A 19,841-nucleotide genomic window follows, 5' to 3' on the forward strand; every position below is an offset into this window, starting at 1 on the left:
GAGGAAGAGAAAGGTGACCACGTGCCGCAAGAGTGTGTGCTGTCTTGAGGCCATGTGCTGATGGCAACTGTGTGTGTGAGAGAGAGAGAGAGAGCCAATGTTAGAGAATGAGTCATCCTGTAGGAGCTCCGCATCGCACACACAAACACAAACGCAGTGTAAACGAACGAATGGAAAACACATTATACCATCATCCAAATAAGAGAATGACAAAGAGAGGTGGAAAGAAAACAACATTGTTTTTCTCCATCTTTTTTTGTAAACAGATGGAAATAGCGCACACGCACGAGCACAGCTTCAGTCCTACGATCATCTGAGCAGTATAGGGTAAAGTTCAGCGTGGCCCTGAGACGCAACAGTTGGGTAAATGAGAGCTGCACGAGCCGCTCAGCAAACCAACTGTCATTTTTCATCAGAATCGGTTGATATGTGTGCATTTACCATGCTTATTTGGTGTAAAAATTGTATGAAATTAATAAATAATAAACATGGTAAACATGTTAAATGGAGCAGAGATGGTCCTTAGCAATATTATATATTATATTTTTTTAACAAATCATTTTTACCTGGTCTCTTACAGTGAAAGTTCACCCCAAAATAACATTTCTGTCATCACTTATTAACCCTCAGGTTGTTGACACTTTGTTCTTCACAAAAGATATTTTGAGAAATGTCTCTATGGTTTTGTGTCCACACAATGGAAGTCAATGGGGGTCAATGTTGTTTGCTTACCAACATTCTTCAAAATATCTTCTTTTGTGTTCTGCAGAAGAAAGAAAATCATAAAGGTTTGAAATGACAAAGAGGGTGAATAAATGACAACATTTTCATTTCTGGTTGAACTATAAACCGTTACATTTATAAAGATGATAAAAGCATCTCATGGGCGGTTTCATCGAACGCACTGGCCCGAAGTTAACTTCCGCTCTGTGTTTGGTTATAATGTAACAGTTTATATGAATATTTTATTGTATAATAATTGTATTAAATTAGTTAAAAACTACTCAACAGTTACTGAATCTTTGTGGAGGTCTACCGGACCTAAGTTTGGGCCATAACGTTTGTTTGTTGTTGGCGCTGAAACCGTCTATAAATGATTTAAATAAAACGAACTGTAAAGACTAAATTATGTAAATATAGCCTTGTTAGTTACACGGTTTGGGACAGACACATTCTAGCAAAAACAAAAAGGATTGAGACAAAATCAAAGACATTTATCAAACTATTTAGAAAATGTAGTGACTTTGCACACCCACAGTAGAGGGAGGGAATATTTGCCTTTTTCCTCAAACAGAACAGCTCAAGGTCAGTGAAATAAAGCATGGAGATATCTCTTCCCGTAGATTTTAGGGTCCTTTAGGTCTGACGAAGCAACTCAGGGACATTTATCATTCTGTCCTTCAACTAAACAGTTCATTTAGAGGCGGTGAAAAATGAGCAATCTTCCTATTTTCAACTTCCTGGCTGCAGGTTTTACTTTGCCTGTAATTTGTATCATCAATCTTCCCCTCGGTAATGACAAGCGCTTTAGTCCCAACTGATACGACAACACCCCCCGCACTACAGACACCCCACATCTGCGGCATGATAAATCTGTTTTTAATTTCAGTCAACATCAGATTGTCATCTCATCTAGCACCTTACACAACATTTTTTTAACAAAGGGGTCGACAACAACCTTTCTCTATAGAGGACTGCTCTGCATAACTTTAATTATTATTTGATTGCTTTCATTTTTCATTGTAAACATGGGCTGGGTCTGACAATGAGAACATGTGTTTTGTCCACGGTTGAATGTAGGTCAACTGTAGTTTGCTCAGGAATTGGACCGTGTTAAGGAAATATGTGAAGTGGGGTTGTCTGAAACATTAAGATGATTTTCTTTCGGAGCTTTAGGATTCTGCAATACTAAATTATCGTGATCTATTGTGATCGCACATGAGTAAATGCCTGCGTTTGTGAATGCAAGAAAGCTATTATGTCGTTCTTTAAGTTATTGTTAGACGATGCAGGTTAATAATATAAATAGGTACACGTGGGTGTGTCTATACAAAACAGCATGAGTAAATGTGTGTGTGTAAACTTCCTGTGTGAACTAAAGAATGCATTCACGTGGCTTTGTTTTGCAGCTACGCTCTTCCTTATAAAAGGCAATTACTCTCTAAATAAAAAGTGTGTCCGAGGTGAGAAAAACAAAACATTATGAGTCACGTGATTCGCAATAAAATTAGTATATTGACTTCCTATAAACTAATAAAACAACACAAAAGTAATAAAACGATACAATCGATGTGAAAACAACCATTTCACTACCACCAATAAAAAGATCGTCCTTTACAGTCAGTTCCAGCAACGGACGATAAATAATTAAAATTACATATCGAGTTTATCCTCTTCTATAATCCTCAGTAGGAAGCAAAGTTTGTATTCCACCTATATTTGGATTGTCCCAACCCTGCTGAAAAAAAAACAATAGGAACAATCAGAGAAATTCTTATGGTTTGCATTGAAATACCATTATACCATGGTCTGTTTGAATACTCCATTCTGATTGGCTGGAAGGTGTGCATTAAAACCCTTTCACGCACGGGTAGCTCCAGTCAGTTTGATTACATTTAAAATTAAAGGACAGATTTTTTCACCTGTTTTATCTAAAATAACACTGTAAACGTCAATAACAGCTTTAACTTGGCAAATGACCATGGTATAAGTGGGATAATCCACAGCTAGCCATGCGTTAAATAAGGGATAATGTACAGGCAGCCGGTTGTTATCGCAGAAATAAGCTTATTTGGCGATAATAGCCGGCTGCTTGTACATTATCCCGCTTATTACACGGCTACTTGCCACATGAGAAAAAAACTGGACATTAAATGTGAATTTGAAATATTTTATTAGGTCATTTTTACTGAATGCAGACCTTCCGCAAGGAAAAGCCATTTACTTTTGGTTTTACGGTAAGAAATGACGTTCAAATGTCATGAACAGGCAATTTGGTTTAATCATTTGTAAATATAATGTCATATACTGTACAGTATGTTATGTGTATTTATATTTTATTTGTCAAAAAAACCTGTCAAAATGATTTGCTGCATCCGGGTTACCGTGTGTTATTTGTTTTGAGAGGTTGTTAACTGGGAATAACAAACCTGCAAATGTCGCGACTGGCCAATCAAAATCAAGCATTCCAGCCGTGTAATAAAGGATTTTAATGCACTTGGCGGAGGCGACCACCCGACGTGTCGCGCATTAAAACACTTTAATGCACGGTTAGCTGTGGATTATCTCTTACTTATGAACCATCAGCTTTTCCCATTAAAACCATTACAAAATTCCTTCACAAATTTCAAATCACAAACCTCCTTTGGGCATTATTACAATAGTCAGTAGCCAGGTAACTCCCCACCAATAGAATTCATCAACAGTAGACACAGTTTCGATTTCCATTAAAACCAATACAATTCCCATTCTAACCATTAAATCCATTATAGTTTCCATTGTGTTTTATGCAGGGTTCTTTTTTTTTTGCAGCAACTCCTTTAAAGTGAATATTACAGGACTGTAAAACACTACTGAGGGATCACATGAACCTAAAGTTCAGATTTGTGTTTACCAAGGGTTTTAACCTCAAATATGATGTCACATTGTAACTGAACCTGCAATCCCGGCGCTTTGAGTCTAACAAGGAAATTTTGTCAGACAGCACGTCTACACTGAAAGATTTACGACATGAAACAAGAATGCTGCTGTGATCAAACACTTACACAATTATACACAACAAGCATGCAACCTTGTGGAATGTCAAGGAAACGTTATAGTTCAGTTGTGTCGCTCACTTCCAGTGTTAAATTCTCAGACTTCTGGCTGTGATTAAGCGTTGGGCGCTTCATATCCCCCGTCTGCTCCCACGCTGCGGCCCACTCAGGGCCTGTCTGGACTCGGCACTGCACCGCACTGATTCAGGTCCCGCTCTACTCTGGCAATGAGCCAGCGGTGAAAATCCCACAGACCTGCCAGAGAGTGAGTCAATCTTTCCCACCCAGACACACGCTGAACATGTTGGAATGTGGCCTTTTTATGTCTATGTCATGGCCGGCTCGACATTCCTTATTTATGTCTATTTACTCTTTTGTAAAACTTTTTAACTTTCGTCGCCATACCTCAGTGTAAAAGATCTCATCAAATGAGAACAAGCTAATAGGACATAATATTATTTCCAAATTTAAAAAGGCAGCAAAAAATGTAACATAGACCACCAAAACTATTTAACCTAGAGTGTACATGCTCTTTTAACTTTTATAATCGTGACACGTGCCTATCAGGCTTTGACTTGTGCGCCATCTGGTGGCCGAAATGCGCACTTACATCACTGTTTCTGCTTGAACAAGTTAATCTATTTACAAGAAAACTCGTTTGCGTTTTTCTTTAAATTCGTCAGTGCGGCAAAGATTTTCACTTTATGCTACACATTATGTTTTTATCAATATACACAAGGAAACCCTCTGGTTTGGTAATAAAGCAACATGTGTGACTAATGCAGATAACATCATACCGGGGACTTTCCAGAGTGAGCTCATTCAAAGCATTAAAACCACAGATACAGCATAGAAAAGCATAGATATACAGAGGTACTGTCAGGTTAAATGACGGGATTTATAATGGGAAGTAAGAAATGAGAAATCCCTGCAGCTTTGATTAACATTATGTAGCGATGCTAGGCTACATGTGACATTTGCTCATATGTCACTCACCCGTCAGTCCTCTCCTGTTTCCATCATCTCTCTCACTTTTTCTTCAATTCACCTGACAGCATTAAAGCAAATATTTGACAGTTAATTGACAATCATAACAACACAATCAAAACTAGTGTTTTTTTTACTTACATTCATCTTTTCCTTTTGTCACATTATTTAGCTAAAATACTTGTTTTGCCGTTTCATCGGACGCACGCGCGCCTGACCCCCAGCTAACTTCCGGTCTGTGTTTGGCTAGTGTCTGATAATATTACTATTCATCTTTTATTTAAGTTATGTTAATATTAATTTGTATTATTATTTAACTGTATAATAAGTGTATTAAATGAAGGATTTGTTTAATTTTGCTGTACGTTCATTTTATTAAATAAACAATTTGTTGACTGGGTCCTGTAGTTCGGTCGCATTTATAGAAACCGTTGGTACACTGACATCTAGCGGTTGAGCTTGGTATCGCAGTCTAAATGTAAAATATTGGAGAGACAAGTTTAGCCACGTGAAGTAACGGTTCCTCTCGGTTTCTTTTGATTGTTATCAGAAATAATCTACAAGCACTCTATTGTTTGTGAAGGTGTACCGGAAGTTCAGTTGGGGGGGGTCACAAAAGTGCGCATGCGCAGTAACGTTTATTTATGTTGTTAAGATGAAACCGTCTATAATTGGTAAAACCACATGTAGTAAAAATAACTTCCACGTCTTTTGCTTCAAGTTCATTAAAGTGGATTCACTGCTCCATGTATCCCTAAAGACAAAAGAACCAATCAGTGTTCTTCACTCGTTAACCAGTCTGTGCACTTAACCAGAACACGTATCAATCGATCTTGATTCTACATTAGGATGGGTATATATATCTACATGTAGGCCTATATCACTATATAATACTAACATATTTAATGCAGAAACAATGTGCAAAATGCAATATATATATATATTGTACATGCATACTTGTTCCACTAGGGGGAGCACGTGTTACAATTTTCAAATAAACTGCGCAATACCAGTGTTCCCTAACTTCTTGAATATGAATTTATTACATTATACATCAAATATAATAAACTTTCCTTTGGGTACAATATTTTTTTATTACCACAATATCACATAGGAAAACGTCTCTAAAACAAAGGGATTATTGAGTGATAAAGCAATATATATTGGCCTAATCAATATAAAACAAAATCAATGATTTTCAATTATTTAAGCTTCTTTCTGTACTCTCAGATCGCTCAGGCTGGTATCAGATTGAATTTATTCAGTCATTGTTTTCAGGGCTTTATGTTAAGTGATCCGTCAAATTTGAATCTCAAGTTTTTACATTATGACAAAAAATAGCGGTTTCATCAGTGAAATGTCACAAGGGCTCGGAATACATGGAGTGCAAAAAAAGGAAAAGAAATCAAACAAAGTCTTTCAAGTGTTATTAAATATGACATCTCATTGCTTCTCTATCATACAATTTACAATGTAAGAAAATATGGATAAACTCTGTTAATACTAAAATATGTATATAATATTATTTATCTTTTACAGTGTACTCTTTTACAGTAAGACATTTTACATATTTTACATTTTAGTCTCTAAAAACACAGATTGACCAATTACAGTCATATATTGAATTCAATGCAGATTAAAGAGGAAATAAAGAATATTACTGTGAAAAGAGCCATCAAACATACAGTAATATTACTACACTACCTCACATTATAAACCATCAAACCTGCAGTTATTTAAAAACTACACTGAAATGATGTCACATGTGACAGTAAACAAGAAATGGAGCAACAGCGTCACTTTACACTGTGGGAGTAACCTCTTAACACACACACACACAATCAGAAGGAACATTGTGAACCGATCATGTTTCTTTTCATTATTGTCCATCATCACATATGCTTTTTAGAAACTGACCTTCACAAACGTCCCATCCCAGGCCTCTAGGTGTCTGATTGTGTTTCAATACAAAACTAGTGGATTATTATATACCTGGAGTGATGATCTTGCATTGTCTCATTATGATAAGACGAAATAGAGAGAGTCTGAAAAAACGATTTGTTCTTCATGTCAGACATACGTAGCTATTTGGGTCTGAGAGACATCTTGGCAAGAAAAGTTTTTGTGTTTGTATCACTCCTCCAGACTCATCGTCCTGAGGACAGTGAGACAGAGCGGGTGAGATGTTTCCTCTGTCCTTTTGGGCATTTCCGCAGAACAAAGTCATAGTTGGCGGATGTTGACATGGCATAAAATACATTGGCCTTCTCTGGAATATGCAATTCTACGAAAAACAAAATATTCGTTAGGATTGTATGGATGTATCCTGGAAAGTTTAAAATCCTAAATTGATCATTTTCATATAAACATACCGAAAATGTCTAAAAATATAAATACAAGTTTGAATAAATATTGCACTCTTATACATTTAATTTAATATGTTTTACATAGTCATAAAACTTAATTTCATTCATTGTTAATCTGAAAACACTGCAAAAAGATGCTGTTTATATTTTGCACAATTTTTCAGAACAAATGCACAATAAAACAGAATTCGTTTTTAGTACCTCTGCCTTGGGCCAGAAGTTGTACGAGAGTGAACTCTTGCTCACTTAAATCCTCCAGGTTATGTTTCTGTAAAGCTCTCTGGATTACCTGCGCGGTCTTATCCTGACTGGTCAACTGCACAATAAGTCATAAAAAATCGATTACAGGTCTTAACCATAAAATCAACTGTCTCTAAACCAACCAGACAAGTCTGATTTCTGTGATGTTGTTGTACATAACAGACAGGCTTACGGAAACACTTTCCCTGGGGTAAAAACTCACCAAGATGCTCTTGTACATGTTTCCATTGTTGCAGAACTCCATGCTGACCCTGATGATGCAGGAGTCATCCACCTGCCTGTTGTAGAAGGCGAGTGATGTCATAGAGGCAGAGCGTTTGTGGGCGGAGACCAGGTGAGGGTCAGGTGATGCCGAGGAGGATGAGGATGGACTGAGATCTTGCTGTGAGCTGGAGGAAGAACTAGACCTAGAATGGGAGGGTAAGGCCTCGGTCCTGTTCTGACCGCAGCCGGAAAGAGACTAAAGACAGAAAAAACAGTGATGTTTTAAAATCCATTTCTAACAAATGCAGTGACCAAGCTTTGTTAGTCTATATTAATTTATGTCATTTATATATAAAAACAGATGACTGTACCAATGTCATGAGCGTCAGGGTTTGAGATGCCGATATCTCTTCCATCTCGGAGCTGCTGGATCCAGAGGAAGACAGGCTGATCTGATCTGCATTCTTTTTTGATCCATCGTTCCCGGACAAGAGCCTGTAAACACACATCGACGTTAGATTGACCTGATGGCATTATTTGTTTTGGATCCTGCTTACTTCCACTGTTGCTGGATTCAGATAAACCAGAAGAAATGCTGCGTGCAAAAGTTAAACTGTAGGACATTGAATAATTACTCACGAGGAGAGCTTCTTGGTGAGAGCTCGGTGATTCCAGCCGCTGCTGGATGATGGAGAAGAGTCATGAGACGTCTCAAGCTGTCTGGAAAGTTCATAGCTGAGGACGATGATGATGCACAGAAACATTTCAAATTCAAAAAAGGGAAGTGATGTCATATCAGAATTTTTGATTCAATTGAAGGTGCTCTTAATAATCTAAAATTGCAATGGCATTTTGCAGAAGCAAAACATTTTTTTAAACACCCATATATTTACATTCACATTTAGTCGTTTAGCAGACGCTTTTATCCAAAGCAACTTACAAATGAGGTAACAACATAAGGACAACAAAAAGCATAAGTGCAGTAAAACTGGTCTCATATAGCCTGCCACAGAATACAAAGTTAAGGTTTTTTTTGTAAGGATAGAAAGTGTAGAAAAGAGATAGAAGTCAGAACTGATCGGTCAGGTGCTGACGGAAGAGATGTGTTTTCAGACGATTCTTAAAGATGGCTACAGAATCTGCTGATCTTGTAGCAGCATATATACAGTATATATAGTTAGTTACCCAAAAATTAAAATTCTGTCATCATTTACTCTTGTCATTGCAAACCTGTATGACTTTCTTTCTTCTGTAGAACACAAAAGATATTTTGAAAAACAACCCGGGACCCCATTGACTTTTATGGACACAAAACCATAGAGACATTATGATTCTGTGTTCCTCAAAAGAAAGAGTCATATATAGGTTTTGAACGACATTAACAGCATAAATGCTGAGTTTTTTGGATCTGGTTTCTTATCTCTTCTCTACTAACCTAAATCAACTTTTGCATGCAAATACAAAACATAATAATAACTCACATTTTTATGCTTATGGATTTCCAAGAAAATATTATAGAATATAGCATATTATGGATTTTCCAAGGAAATATTGATACAAAACCATTCACCCATGTTACTGTTCAATGTAACTCATCAATGGTACAGCAAGCTTCCAGCTATCGAACATGTTAAGAACGTTGGAGCTTGCTGCAGCACGTCACTTCAACGTCAGTCTCGTCCGGTGTAGATGGGGTGTTAAAAGTGATACTTCACCCAAAAATGAAAATTCTGTCATCATTTACTCACCTTCGAGTTGTTCCAAATCTGTTTACATTTCTTTGTTCTGATGAACACAGAGAAAGATATTTGGAAGAACTCTTGTAACCATTGACTGTCACATTTGATGTCAAAAGTGCCCCAGAACGGTTTGCTGTCCTACATTCTTCAAAATGTCTTCTTTTGTGTTCAACGGAACAAGAAAAATTAAAGTTATTTTTCTTACTATGGTAGTCAATGGGGGGCAAAATCAAGCATTCTTCCAAATATCTTTCTCTGTGTTCATCAGAACAAAGACATTTACACAGATTTGGAACAACTCGAAGGTGAGTAAATGACAGAATTTTCATTTTTGGGTGAAGTTTCCCTTTAAGACTGCATTGTATTCTTATTTACACTTCATTTCATAACTTTAAGAAAAGCACCTGGGGAACAATATTGATTTTTCTGTGTGCATTCACAAAAGCCTGTGTAGATCTATCACGACTCGCGCTGTAATTCTGATTCATACAGCTATCATCTCACCTCTCCTGATCCGTGAGAAGCTTCTGGTTCTGTATCCATGCAGTGATCTCAGGATGATCGGTTAAAACATACTGACAGCACGAGGCTTGCAATTGTCGGATCTGCCTTAAAATCTCATACTCCTGAAGAGGAGACGATTTCCGAGAAATCCAGTGTGCAGGGAGAAGAAAAAATCAAACCGAAACAAAAGAGTGTTACGCAAGAAACCCTGCACAAATGAATGGTCATTAGATGAATATCAGCCTGATAAGAGTGTTGTTTATACATAAGCATATCAGATCAAAGCCTCATAGTGTTTAGAATGTGTACGAATAACAGCTGGACAAAGAAAAGTGGCCATGGATACAGGCAGTCAACACAAAGAAAGACTTACCCTTCGCCTCTTGTCGAAATTAATAAGGCCACCCTGTTGATGATAAGATATACAGTATAAAGCTATAATGATTTAATGCCTGCTCATTGTATGGTCAGAGAATGTTGAACCCAATAAAAATGAAACTAAATAAAACGTAAACCAAAACATTTGGTACATTTGGTTTTGACCTTTCCAATATGGTGGAACAGCTCATAGAAAGAGCCACTAATGAGGCATCTATGTGTACTATATAAAGTAGTCTGAAGTCTGTTGCTATGGTGTTGCTAAGGTGGTTTAAGTGGTCTTTAGCATGTTGCTATGTGGTTGCTTGGGTGTTCCGAGTGTTGTTAATGTTTTGCCCTCAGAGTGACCAGCCTCCCATCATTCCTAAACACACAAGGTTTCAGATTCACCTCCACAATGTCTGGCAGGGCAGTGTCCAGCATGGTCAGTGCTGTGAGGTATGTCCCCAGGTACGGTACCATCCCTCCAGAGGTGCTCTGTAACAAAATCATTCTGTCATCAAAATTGTTTATATAAAAATGATTGATATAAAAAGTGTGTCAATACCATTTGTCTTGTAAGGCGACATCTCTTGGATGTTTTTGTGGTAGTGTTATCCATGTCAGATTGGCTGCCATCCTAAAACATGGTGAGACAGCTCCTCATAAGGGTAAATAAACATCAACCATCATAAAATCAAGAAAAAAGTATGTATTGTAAGTACACTGTAATAAAATGTTCCCTGAGGAGTACTAAAGGTGCTTTCGGGTGAACATCAATCAAACAATTCAAGCACATTTTAGACAAACAATCACACGTGTTTCATTTAATATTATAATTGGATTAAACTATGACATAAAATTCTTATATTTTAAATGAAATGAAATTTGAATTGACCTAAAATGGATTAAAACATCCTTAAAACTGCCAACTTGACAGCTATTCTCACATATGTGACCCACCACAAAACCAGTCATGAGTAGCACGGGGATTATTTTTGGCAATAGCCAAAAAACATTGTGTGGGTCAAAATGATTTATTTTTCTTTTGCCAAAAACCATTAGGATATTATGTAAAGTTCATGTTCCGTGAAGATATTTTTTAATATCTACCGTAAATATATAAAAACGTTATTTTTGTGAGTAATATGCTATGCCAAGGACTTCATTTGGACAACTTTAAAGGCGTTTTTCTCACTATTTCAACTTTTTTGCACCCTCAGAGTTTTAAATAGTTGTATCGCGGCCAAATAATGGAAAGCTTGTTTATTCAGCTTTCAGATGATGTATCAATCGCTTTTGAAAACTGGTTTTGTTTTCCAGGGTCACATTTATAATTGTTACTCCAAAAATAAATGTAATGGTTCAAAAACTAGCAGTTGACAAGCTCTTCTAAACTTTTTATTGGTTAAAAAATATTTAGTTAATGCACGTAACTAAATGTATTGGTGCCAAACCCACAGAAAACATGGCGACCAACAGTAATGATTTATGAAAAAAATCAAACGAGTGAAAAATGAAGAAACACGGTGACCGCCCGATACTGACGCAAACGATTTCTTACATCCACAAAGATTTCTCTGCTGCTCAGGACGCAGTTCTCATCTGGGAATGTTTCACACAGGTTCTCAAAGACAGACATGGTCTCTCTGCAAAGAGATTTACAAAGAAATATGCCTTAAACAAACACATTCTTCCAGGTTATCTCTTAACTTTCCATTTGTGGAGTTTATTTGTACCTGCTGACAGCGGCCCAGGTCTTCTTCAGCCTGTAGATGGGGTTGGATTGAAGGGCCGACAAAATGGCCCAGAGCGAAGAGAAGTTCTTTAGCGCCCTGCACCCCTAGTTGTGAAAAGAAGAAGTTGGATGATATTCTATAGATGATTGTTTCGTTATTGTAACATATACAACAGGCCTTACCTGTGCAACTCTGACCCATTTCTCAATGACTCTGGCTCTATGTGTGGTTCTGGAGGCGGGGCTCAGAGGTAAAACTAGGTTGGACGAGGGGCAAAGCAAAGAGGTGATGACCCGGTTGGTGATGGCATTGAACTGGGCGATGGTGGCCCATATAGTAGGAGAAAGATTCTCTTTCTTGTCTCGTTGAGACCACACACATCCCAGACATTGGAAGGGAATCACCTTCATAAACAGTTCCTATAAATACAACATTAAAAGATGATCACAAATTCGGGGATCGGAAGGAACCAATCAAACGCGAGCAGTGAACGTAGGCACTCACGGCGTCCATGCGAGTGAGCTGCTCTGCCACATCCGTTACGGAGAAGTCCATGAAATCCGTCTGACTGGATAAATGATCCGAGTCCTTCTCCCGATCCAGGTCCGGATGTTTTGCATGATCAGTTGATCCGCTGGCCACAGCGACTGAATTACACGCAGAAGAGTTTGAACTAAATCGTTTGAACCAAGTTCTTGACTTTAAAACTAGAACAACATTTTCACATGTTCACCAACCTTATTTCAACAAACCCAAACACACAAAATTGTAGGATGTAGGTAGGGAACAAACAACACGTTTTCTGATTGGCTAAATCGTATCGTGTTGGCCCCTCCCTCTTTCTAGTTTAAGGACTTTAGGGCGGTTACGGAGACGGGTGTAATTTTTCAAAACACCTATTTCAGTGATGTCTGTTTGATCAGTATGTACATGGTATTTTCATTTAGTTTACAGCTTTTTTTAAAGCGATATGAAAGCAACAACAACCTTCGACCTGGAACTTCTTAAGGAGCGCTTCGTAGCGTTTAGCCAATGGGAAGAGAGCGGTGTATCTCCTCAGCTGTAAGCTCATGAGACGCAGAGACGAATGCATGGGAGGATCTCTAAAATCCTCACTGAACTCCTCCAACCACATCTGAAGCAAAGTCCACAATGAGCTGCGAATGAAAAGAATATTAAAACCACATTTGCAAAACTGTATATGAGCCATATGAGACATGCTTATTGCCGCAATTTAATTTTAACTAGAGATGCCGAATAGAACTGCCTATTGAAAATTATTTTTTACATTTTCGGCCTGCCATTGTTCAGACAAAATTAAGTATTTTAATAAAATATTCAGCTTTATTGTAAACAAATATTATAACTAACAGTATAATCAATGTATGTATTGTAACAGTCGTGAAGACGAAAGACAGTGTCACGAGGGAACTCGGGTGTAAATTGGAGACTTGATATAAAAAGGTACAACAAACAAGGGTCAAAATCCACAAAAAAAATAAAATAAATTAAATTCAAAAACAGGGCAACATCCACGGAAACGAAAACATAATAATCCAACAGGCAAAAATCCAACACAGTTACTTCCATACCAGACAACACACAATGGGCAAATGAGAGTACATAGTGTCCGGATGATAGGGTGCAGGTGTGAACAACAATGAGGGACAGGTGACAGTCACTGATGAGGGAGCGTGGCAAAAGGTCATTCTGGGGCAAAAACGGGGAACAGGCAAAGGACCGATGGAAGTGTCACATGTATACTACTGTATTGTATTAAGAAGTATTGTTCAAACAGATGTTTTGTTTTTACTCAGAGCAGCGCACTGTTGCTCAATTCGTTTTAATAAAAAAAATCTGTTTTTATTTTTACCTCTTAGTGTACTTGATGCTGTCAAGCGCAGAGGCAAGGTGGTCCCTAAAAGATGAGAATAAAAAGTAAATTTCATTATATACTCCACTTACAAACTACCAATTAAAAGTTTTAAAACACTCACATTTTCCAATTTTTTTAATTAGTCAACTCATCAAGACTATGGAATAACACATAACGTTGGGCATTATGTTGTGACTGCAAAAATATCAAATAAAACAAATTTTTACATTTTAATTGTCACTTTTTTATAATTTAGTTATAAATATCATTGTTATATTTATACATATATCATCTTCAGTGTGGTCACCTTTTGCCTAGAATTTGCAGAAAACATGTTTTCAACCAGCTTTTTTGGTCTCACCTGCTCTTCAAACAATGTTGAAGGAGTTTCCATCTATTCTTATTGGCTTTTTTAAAATTATTTTACAGACACCCATTTCAAAAACACTTTTATTCAATAACATTTTAGTTTCGCTATGAAGTTGATCTTTGCAGAGATATATTTTTGTCTCCAAATCTAATTTCAGATATTTAAGCATAAACTTTCAGATCTAAAGCAACAACTTTTCGAAACTACAACCTTTGACCGACAGTGAATCTGAACTTAAACAATACCGCGCAGTACCACCATTGAATTATTTCAAAATTTGATATCAAGTCACTGATCTTCAAATAAACCATGCCAAGACAAAGGGACACTATTTCATTTAGAATATTATTTCATTTAAAACAGCAAGCAATGCAACATGGTGGATATAACACCAGTCTTTCAAAGACTGAAAGTGATTGAAGAGATAGATTTAAAGCTCAAGGCAGGGGTTTATTTTTAGTGCAATGTGATATTTTGTAATTGTCTGGAATCTATGTGGATAAAGGTAAGAGGCTTCAAAGTCTAAAGTTTGAAATAAAGCTTGCTATACATACCGTCAAGATACACCTCAGTTATTAATGCATGACTTCATACGAATTCATACAAAAATACCCCATAAACATGGATCCAGTTTTTAAATTTGAGTTCCAGGAAGTGACCGGGTGAACACATATCATATGAACTAAAGACAAACAAGGAACTCTACAGAAGTGAGACGTACACAATACAAACACAACACAAAATACTTTCATATGCATGACCCTGCAATCGAACAAACACACCTTTGGAAGAGCGTCTCGATGAGTTTGTTGGAGCTGGTAAAGGTGCGATACGTGGACAGCAGGATCCTCTCGTAGTCTTGTTCCTGACAGCAGGGATCCAGGAGGTGAGACACCAGCCTGTCCAGCGTGGCGGCTTTCAACCTGCGCACCTTACATGTCCTGTACTGAACGAAAGCCTCGGTGGGCTCGGCCGACTGTTGAACGGGCTCTCTGCGCAGGGTGACCCCAAAAACCGCCCCGTCTTCGTGCTCCTCACCCCACTTCTGAACGGGCTCCTGGGTCAAACACACAAACATTATGTATTCTTAGACTGGGCTAACTTTTCTTTTAACATTATCATGATGCCATGGGAATTTTGAAATGTAAGAAATGATGTCATTCATGCACTGACAGCTCGCAGCGTGATATGCTGTACTTCATACTGAAAATAAAATAAATTTGCGTAAAAATATAAAACTTTCCCCTTAGACATTCTTGCAAATTTGAACCTTAAATCATAAAGTTCATAACGATCTTATCTGTCACCACCCAGAGAAACAATTGCTCGCGTTATTGCTCAGAGGTTGCTCTTATTTGATGGAGTTCATTTAACGATCAACTTATTTTCAGATGTTTAAAAAATAAAAACGCTACAATGAATATAGACTGTATACCGGATCTGGGTATATTTGATGAGAAATGCTTCTGTTCATATTAAGATCTTCAATAATATTGACTTTGGTTTGCACACTTAACAAATCTGAAATCAGATGACATTGTTGAGATCTCTTCTAAAACTTGATTCTTGTGAGATTTCGCACTTTATTTCCCATGACAAATATATGAGATGAAAAAAAATAAAATGAAAGACATCGAAAGATGAAAATAAGATGAAAGATGAAAATAAAGACATCGCATCTGTTTTATTCTTATTGGGTAACCTTTTAATAAACAGCGGGATGCAAACTAGACAGCCGAGGAACAAAATAGCTGATCCCTGTTCTAATATACTAAACACTACGCGTAATGGACTTTTTCTAAAACAGCCAGTCAGCTAAAAGCATCCTGGATCTACAAACAAACACATGAGGACAAAGAGTCATTATTACATGCTAGAGTCGAACTGACTCGCAGGTGATGTCACTGCATCATTAGGGCAAGTCCACACGTGTATTAATGAGTCAGGATTAGATGTAATGCTGAGTATTGACTGTAAAATACTATAATAAACTGGTGTGTCACCAAAGACCATCAATTATGGCCCATTATTGAGGGGTTAAAAGAGTAAACAAGAGGAGAAAAAGCAAAACAAGAGACTCAAATCTAAAGCTGTAAGGATATGAACCTGTGGTTAATACTGAGTGCTGTTTTACCTGACTGTACAGCAAAACAAAGAAAAGAAAAACCTCGCCACCATAATTGTGGGCGATCTCTAGGGTGTTGTTGGACAGATGCTAAGGTGTTTTAATGTGGGATGTGGACGCTAGGATGTTGAGGGATGTCTGGATGGTTGTTTAGAGGTCAATGGGCAGAAAAAGAAAAATCACATGCAACGAAGATTTTAATTATTTCCTCCTAGATATCAATGAGAGCAAATGGAAACTTTTTCGTCTCAGACATTGCTCCTGAGAAAAACAGGCAGAAATCTCTTAAATGTCTCCTTTAGAGTTTTAGAAGAACTCTTAACAATTTCACAAACTGAGCTCAGATTTGCAGTCTGTAATCAAGTCAATAATATTAAAGATATCAATATAAATCCAAAGTAAAATAAAATAAAACAAGATATGAAATGAAATAATAAAATAAGAAATTAAATAATAAAATAAAATAAACAAACAAACAAATAAAATAAAATAAAATACAGCTATTACAAATTACAATTTCCTTCTCAGAATATAACCTGTCCTGATGAATTAGCGAAATGAAGTGTCTTATGATTTATTCCAGTTAACAAAGCAGAAGATGAAAACCCGTCCACATCTCAACAGCGCCGCAGTTCAAAGGACATGCACCTGGGTCATTGTATTATCAGCCTGGGGCACAAAACATCTCATTATGTATACAAAATGTATCACTGAAGCTGTATAATGACACAAAACATTTAAAGGGATACTTCACCCAAAAATGTTGTTGTTCTGTTGAACACAAAAGAAGACATTTTGAAGAATGTAGTTCTGGGGCACTTTTGAATACCATTGTATTTTTTCCTACTATGGTAGTCAATAGGGGCAAAATCTGTCTGGTAATAAGCATTCTTCCAACTATCTTTCTCTGTGTTCATCAGAACAAAGAAATTGATACAGATTTGGAACATCTCGAAGGTGAATAAATGATGACCGAATTTTAATTTTTGTGAGAAGTATCCCTTTAAATGTGACTCTATCATCTATGTGAAATCTGTCAACTTAGAAATACACTATCGTATTTGGCCTCAAACGAACTAACTTCTCCAGCTCACCTTCTCTAAAAGAACATTGTCATTTTTCGAATGTACCTTTGAACTGCATGCATAACATTCAGAACATTTTTACTCGATCACACCAGGTCACAGGCATTTGCCATCTGATAGGAGCACACATGAGAGGAACAGGCTGTTACTCTACATAAACAGTACGTACAGTAACTCACCATTATTTCATATGACACTATACAGATGTCACATTACAGCAGATTTTCTTTAAAGAACAAAAGAATGTAAAAATTAGAATCAAGATTATTGCAGAAAAGCCGAATTGAGACTCCTGCCCACTAGGTCATTTATGCCGTCTTAGCCTCCATTGGATTGCCCACATCCAGCCGTAATATCACAGTGGCCAAAACAGAGGCACATGACGCACAGCCCTGAGCCTTAGACCGGTGGATGAGATGTTAATAAGTTTAGGAACAGGTTGCACAGAAAAATGATACAGCACAATGTGATTAAATCAAGGTGGAAAACAGGTTTTGCATTGTCATGCAGAATGCAGGTAACTGTCATGTGTCTTATACAACACTGTGTACTTATGTAATAGCATACTGGGGCAAGTTGTCACAAACAACAAGCCACTGCTATAGAGAAAAAAATATTTGTGCATTATAAGGCAGTAAACTTCATGTTGTGTTGGAAATGCCCTTTCATTATAAATACATTCAGAAATAAAAGCAGACATGTTAAAATATTGTACTGTGCTCCTCTCTCTGACCCACATAGTGTATAATGGGCTCTTCTGTCATCATAATACAGACACTGACTGCTGATTTATTGCTGTCAGGTGCTGGGACAAGCATCTTAACATGATATGTTTCTATGTTTAAAGTGTCTAGGCTACAGTATGCAATGCAGACAAAAGTGCTTGTGCACAGCAGGAGGTGTTTGACTTTATAATCTGTGTACATTATGTAAAAAGCGTAGACATATGAAAAAAACATGCATTATCTTACCATTGTCAATTCCCATTTTCCCATTTCCACGAGAATGCTGTTATGACATAATCCTTTCCATGAGTCCAATGTACTGTAACTAGATCGCAGGAAATCAAAATCTTGATGGTTTAATGCATTGCATAAAACGTTTCTTCTGAATCTCACCGCAGCTTCGAAAGTTAGATTTCAACTATTCAAGAAACGACAATGAAGTTAAAACCGCCGCTGTATAATTAAATAATGTAAACATTGTGGTCAAATAAATGTGGTTTAAGCGAGACAGAGTCCCACAAATGGTTCGCTGTACCTGCGCTCTTAAGGGGAGCACAAGGTGGGAGGCGCTTTCAACACAGCAAGACCGCTCCCATTCGCAAGCGCTTGACGCGTTCTTCTGATTCGCGGAGGGAATCCGGACGCCCAGCTCGGCCAATCAAAAGCTTTGTTTATGCGAGCGGCTCTACAACGCAAACAAAATGCCGTGACTTTCTTGTAAAATACATGGTTTTTTACACGCTACACGCTAATTTGCATATTTATTGCGTCGCGATTGAGTCTCCTGTGTACCAAGAGGCAGATTTAGATTTAAAAAGTAATCTCTCTTTATTAACCAGTGGTTCACAACATAGTAATACGATTGTTAACGTTTAAAACAAATTAAAACATGTAATGGAAATAAAATATTTATGTAAATAAAAACAAGCAAGAATTGATGAATTCTTAGAAAATAATGCACACCCATTGTCTCAACAATAAGAAAATACTAGGCTACTTTACATACTAAATAAGACATTTTGTCCCTTACAAAAATACATTTGTCCTCCAACTTCTTTAACTATGTGGTTACTGTAGTAAATAGTAACCCAAACTTACAAGTTTACTATTGTTTCCCTATTGAGATATTTGTAGTAAAACTAGGGTAATGTAATACCAATAAATCTGTCCCAAAAAACTGTTCACTACACTTAGTTTTTAGTTTTTGTGAGGCAACAAAAACTAGCACAGCTCTACATGGGGATCACAACTGTGCCATTTTCAAAATGTAATGATTTATATTTTCTTTTACTTTGAGTATTTCTTATTTTCTATTATTTTCTATTGTCTTTATCCCATCAGAGAAACACTCCTATAAACCACAGAGACATTTTCTTCCGTCTTGATCTAGTCCCATATCAGAATGAACTGCCTGAGGGAAGAGGTCTTCTGGTTGGTGCACATCCGAGGCCAAGAGGGGTGTATGTGTGTCTGTCCCGTGGGATTTGTGTGACGCGGCTACTGCCGTCACCGTGGATCATCTGATCTTAATTGCTACTTGCCAAATAATATTTCACACATCGGTGGAGGCATGTGGCCTTCATTAGGGCAGATGGCACACTCAATCCTATCTTACGTTAATAATGTATTTTAGAAGAAATTAAGTTTTAAAATTAGGCATTATAGCTAGATACAATAATAAACTGTGGTCAACAACAAATGCGTTATGATATTCCTGTGTTATTCTTACAGTACACAAAACGCCCAGA

At 37.2% G+C, this 19,841-nt stretch overlaps 1 protein-coding gene across 1 annotated transcript; it reads right to left on the minus strand.

The window, feature by feature from the left end:
- Positions 1-5,765: 5,765 nt before the first annotated feature.
- Positions 5,766-18,627, minus strand: LOC130562130 (ral guanine nucleotide dissociation stimulator-like 1). The gene is made up of 17 exons (XM_057346987.1): positions 18,340-18,627; positions 14,941-15,215; positions 13,786-13,830; positions 12,900-13,069; positions 12,417-12,559; positions 12,095-12,331; positions 11,913-12,016; positions 11,738-11,822; positions 10,742-10,813; positions 10,585-10,671; positions 10,190-10,222; positions 9,817-9,938; positions 8,213-8,308; positions 7,945-8,068; positions 7,572-7,829; positions 7,310-7,424; positions 5,766-7,026 (listed from the first exon to the last, which is right to left on the minus strand). The coding sequence occupies exons 1-17, from the start codon at positions 18,361-18,363 to the stop codon at positions 6,890-6,892; spliced, it is 2,127 nt and encodes a 708-aa protein (XP_057202970.1). The 5' UTR covers positions 18,364-18,627; the 3' UTR covers positions 5,766-6,889.
- Positions 18,628-19,841: the final 1,214 nt, after the last annotated feature.

This window comes from Triplophysa rosa, linkage group LG11 (genome assembly GCF_024868665.1).
Source record: "Triplophysa rosa linkage group LG11, Trosa_1v2, whole genome shotgun sequence".
NCBI lineage: Eukaryota > Metazoa > Chordata > Actinopteri > Cypriniformes > Nemacheilidae > Triplophysa > Triplophysa rosa.

Excerpts from the sequence above, each read along its gene's own strand:
- LOC130562130 (XM_057346987.1), bottom strand. The coding sequence starts at position 18,363 with ATGGGAAAATGGGAATTGACAATG. Across the intron at positions 12,560-12,899 it reads TAAGAAGTTCCAGGTCGAAG|TCGCTGTGGCCAGCGGATCA; the intron begins GTTGTTGTTGCT and ends CGTGTAATTCAG. Across the intron at positions 12,017-12,094 it reads AATGGGTCAGAGTTGCACAG|GGGTGCAGGGCGCTAAAGAA; the intron begins GTAAGGCCTGTT and ends TTTCACAACTAG.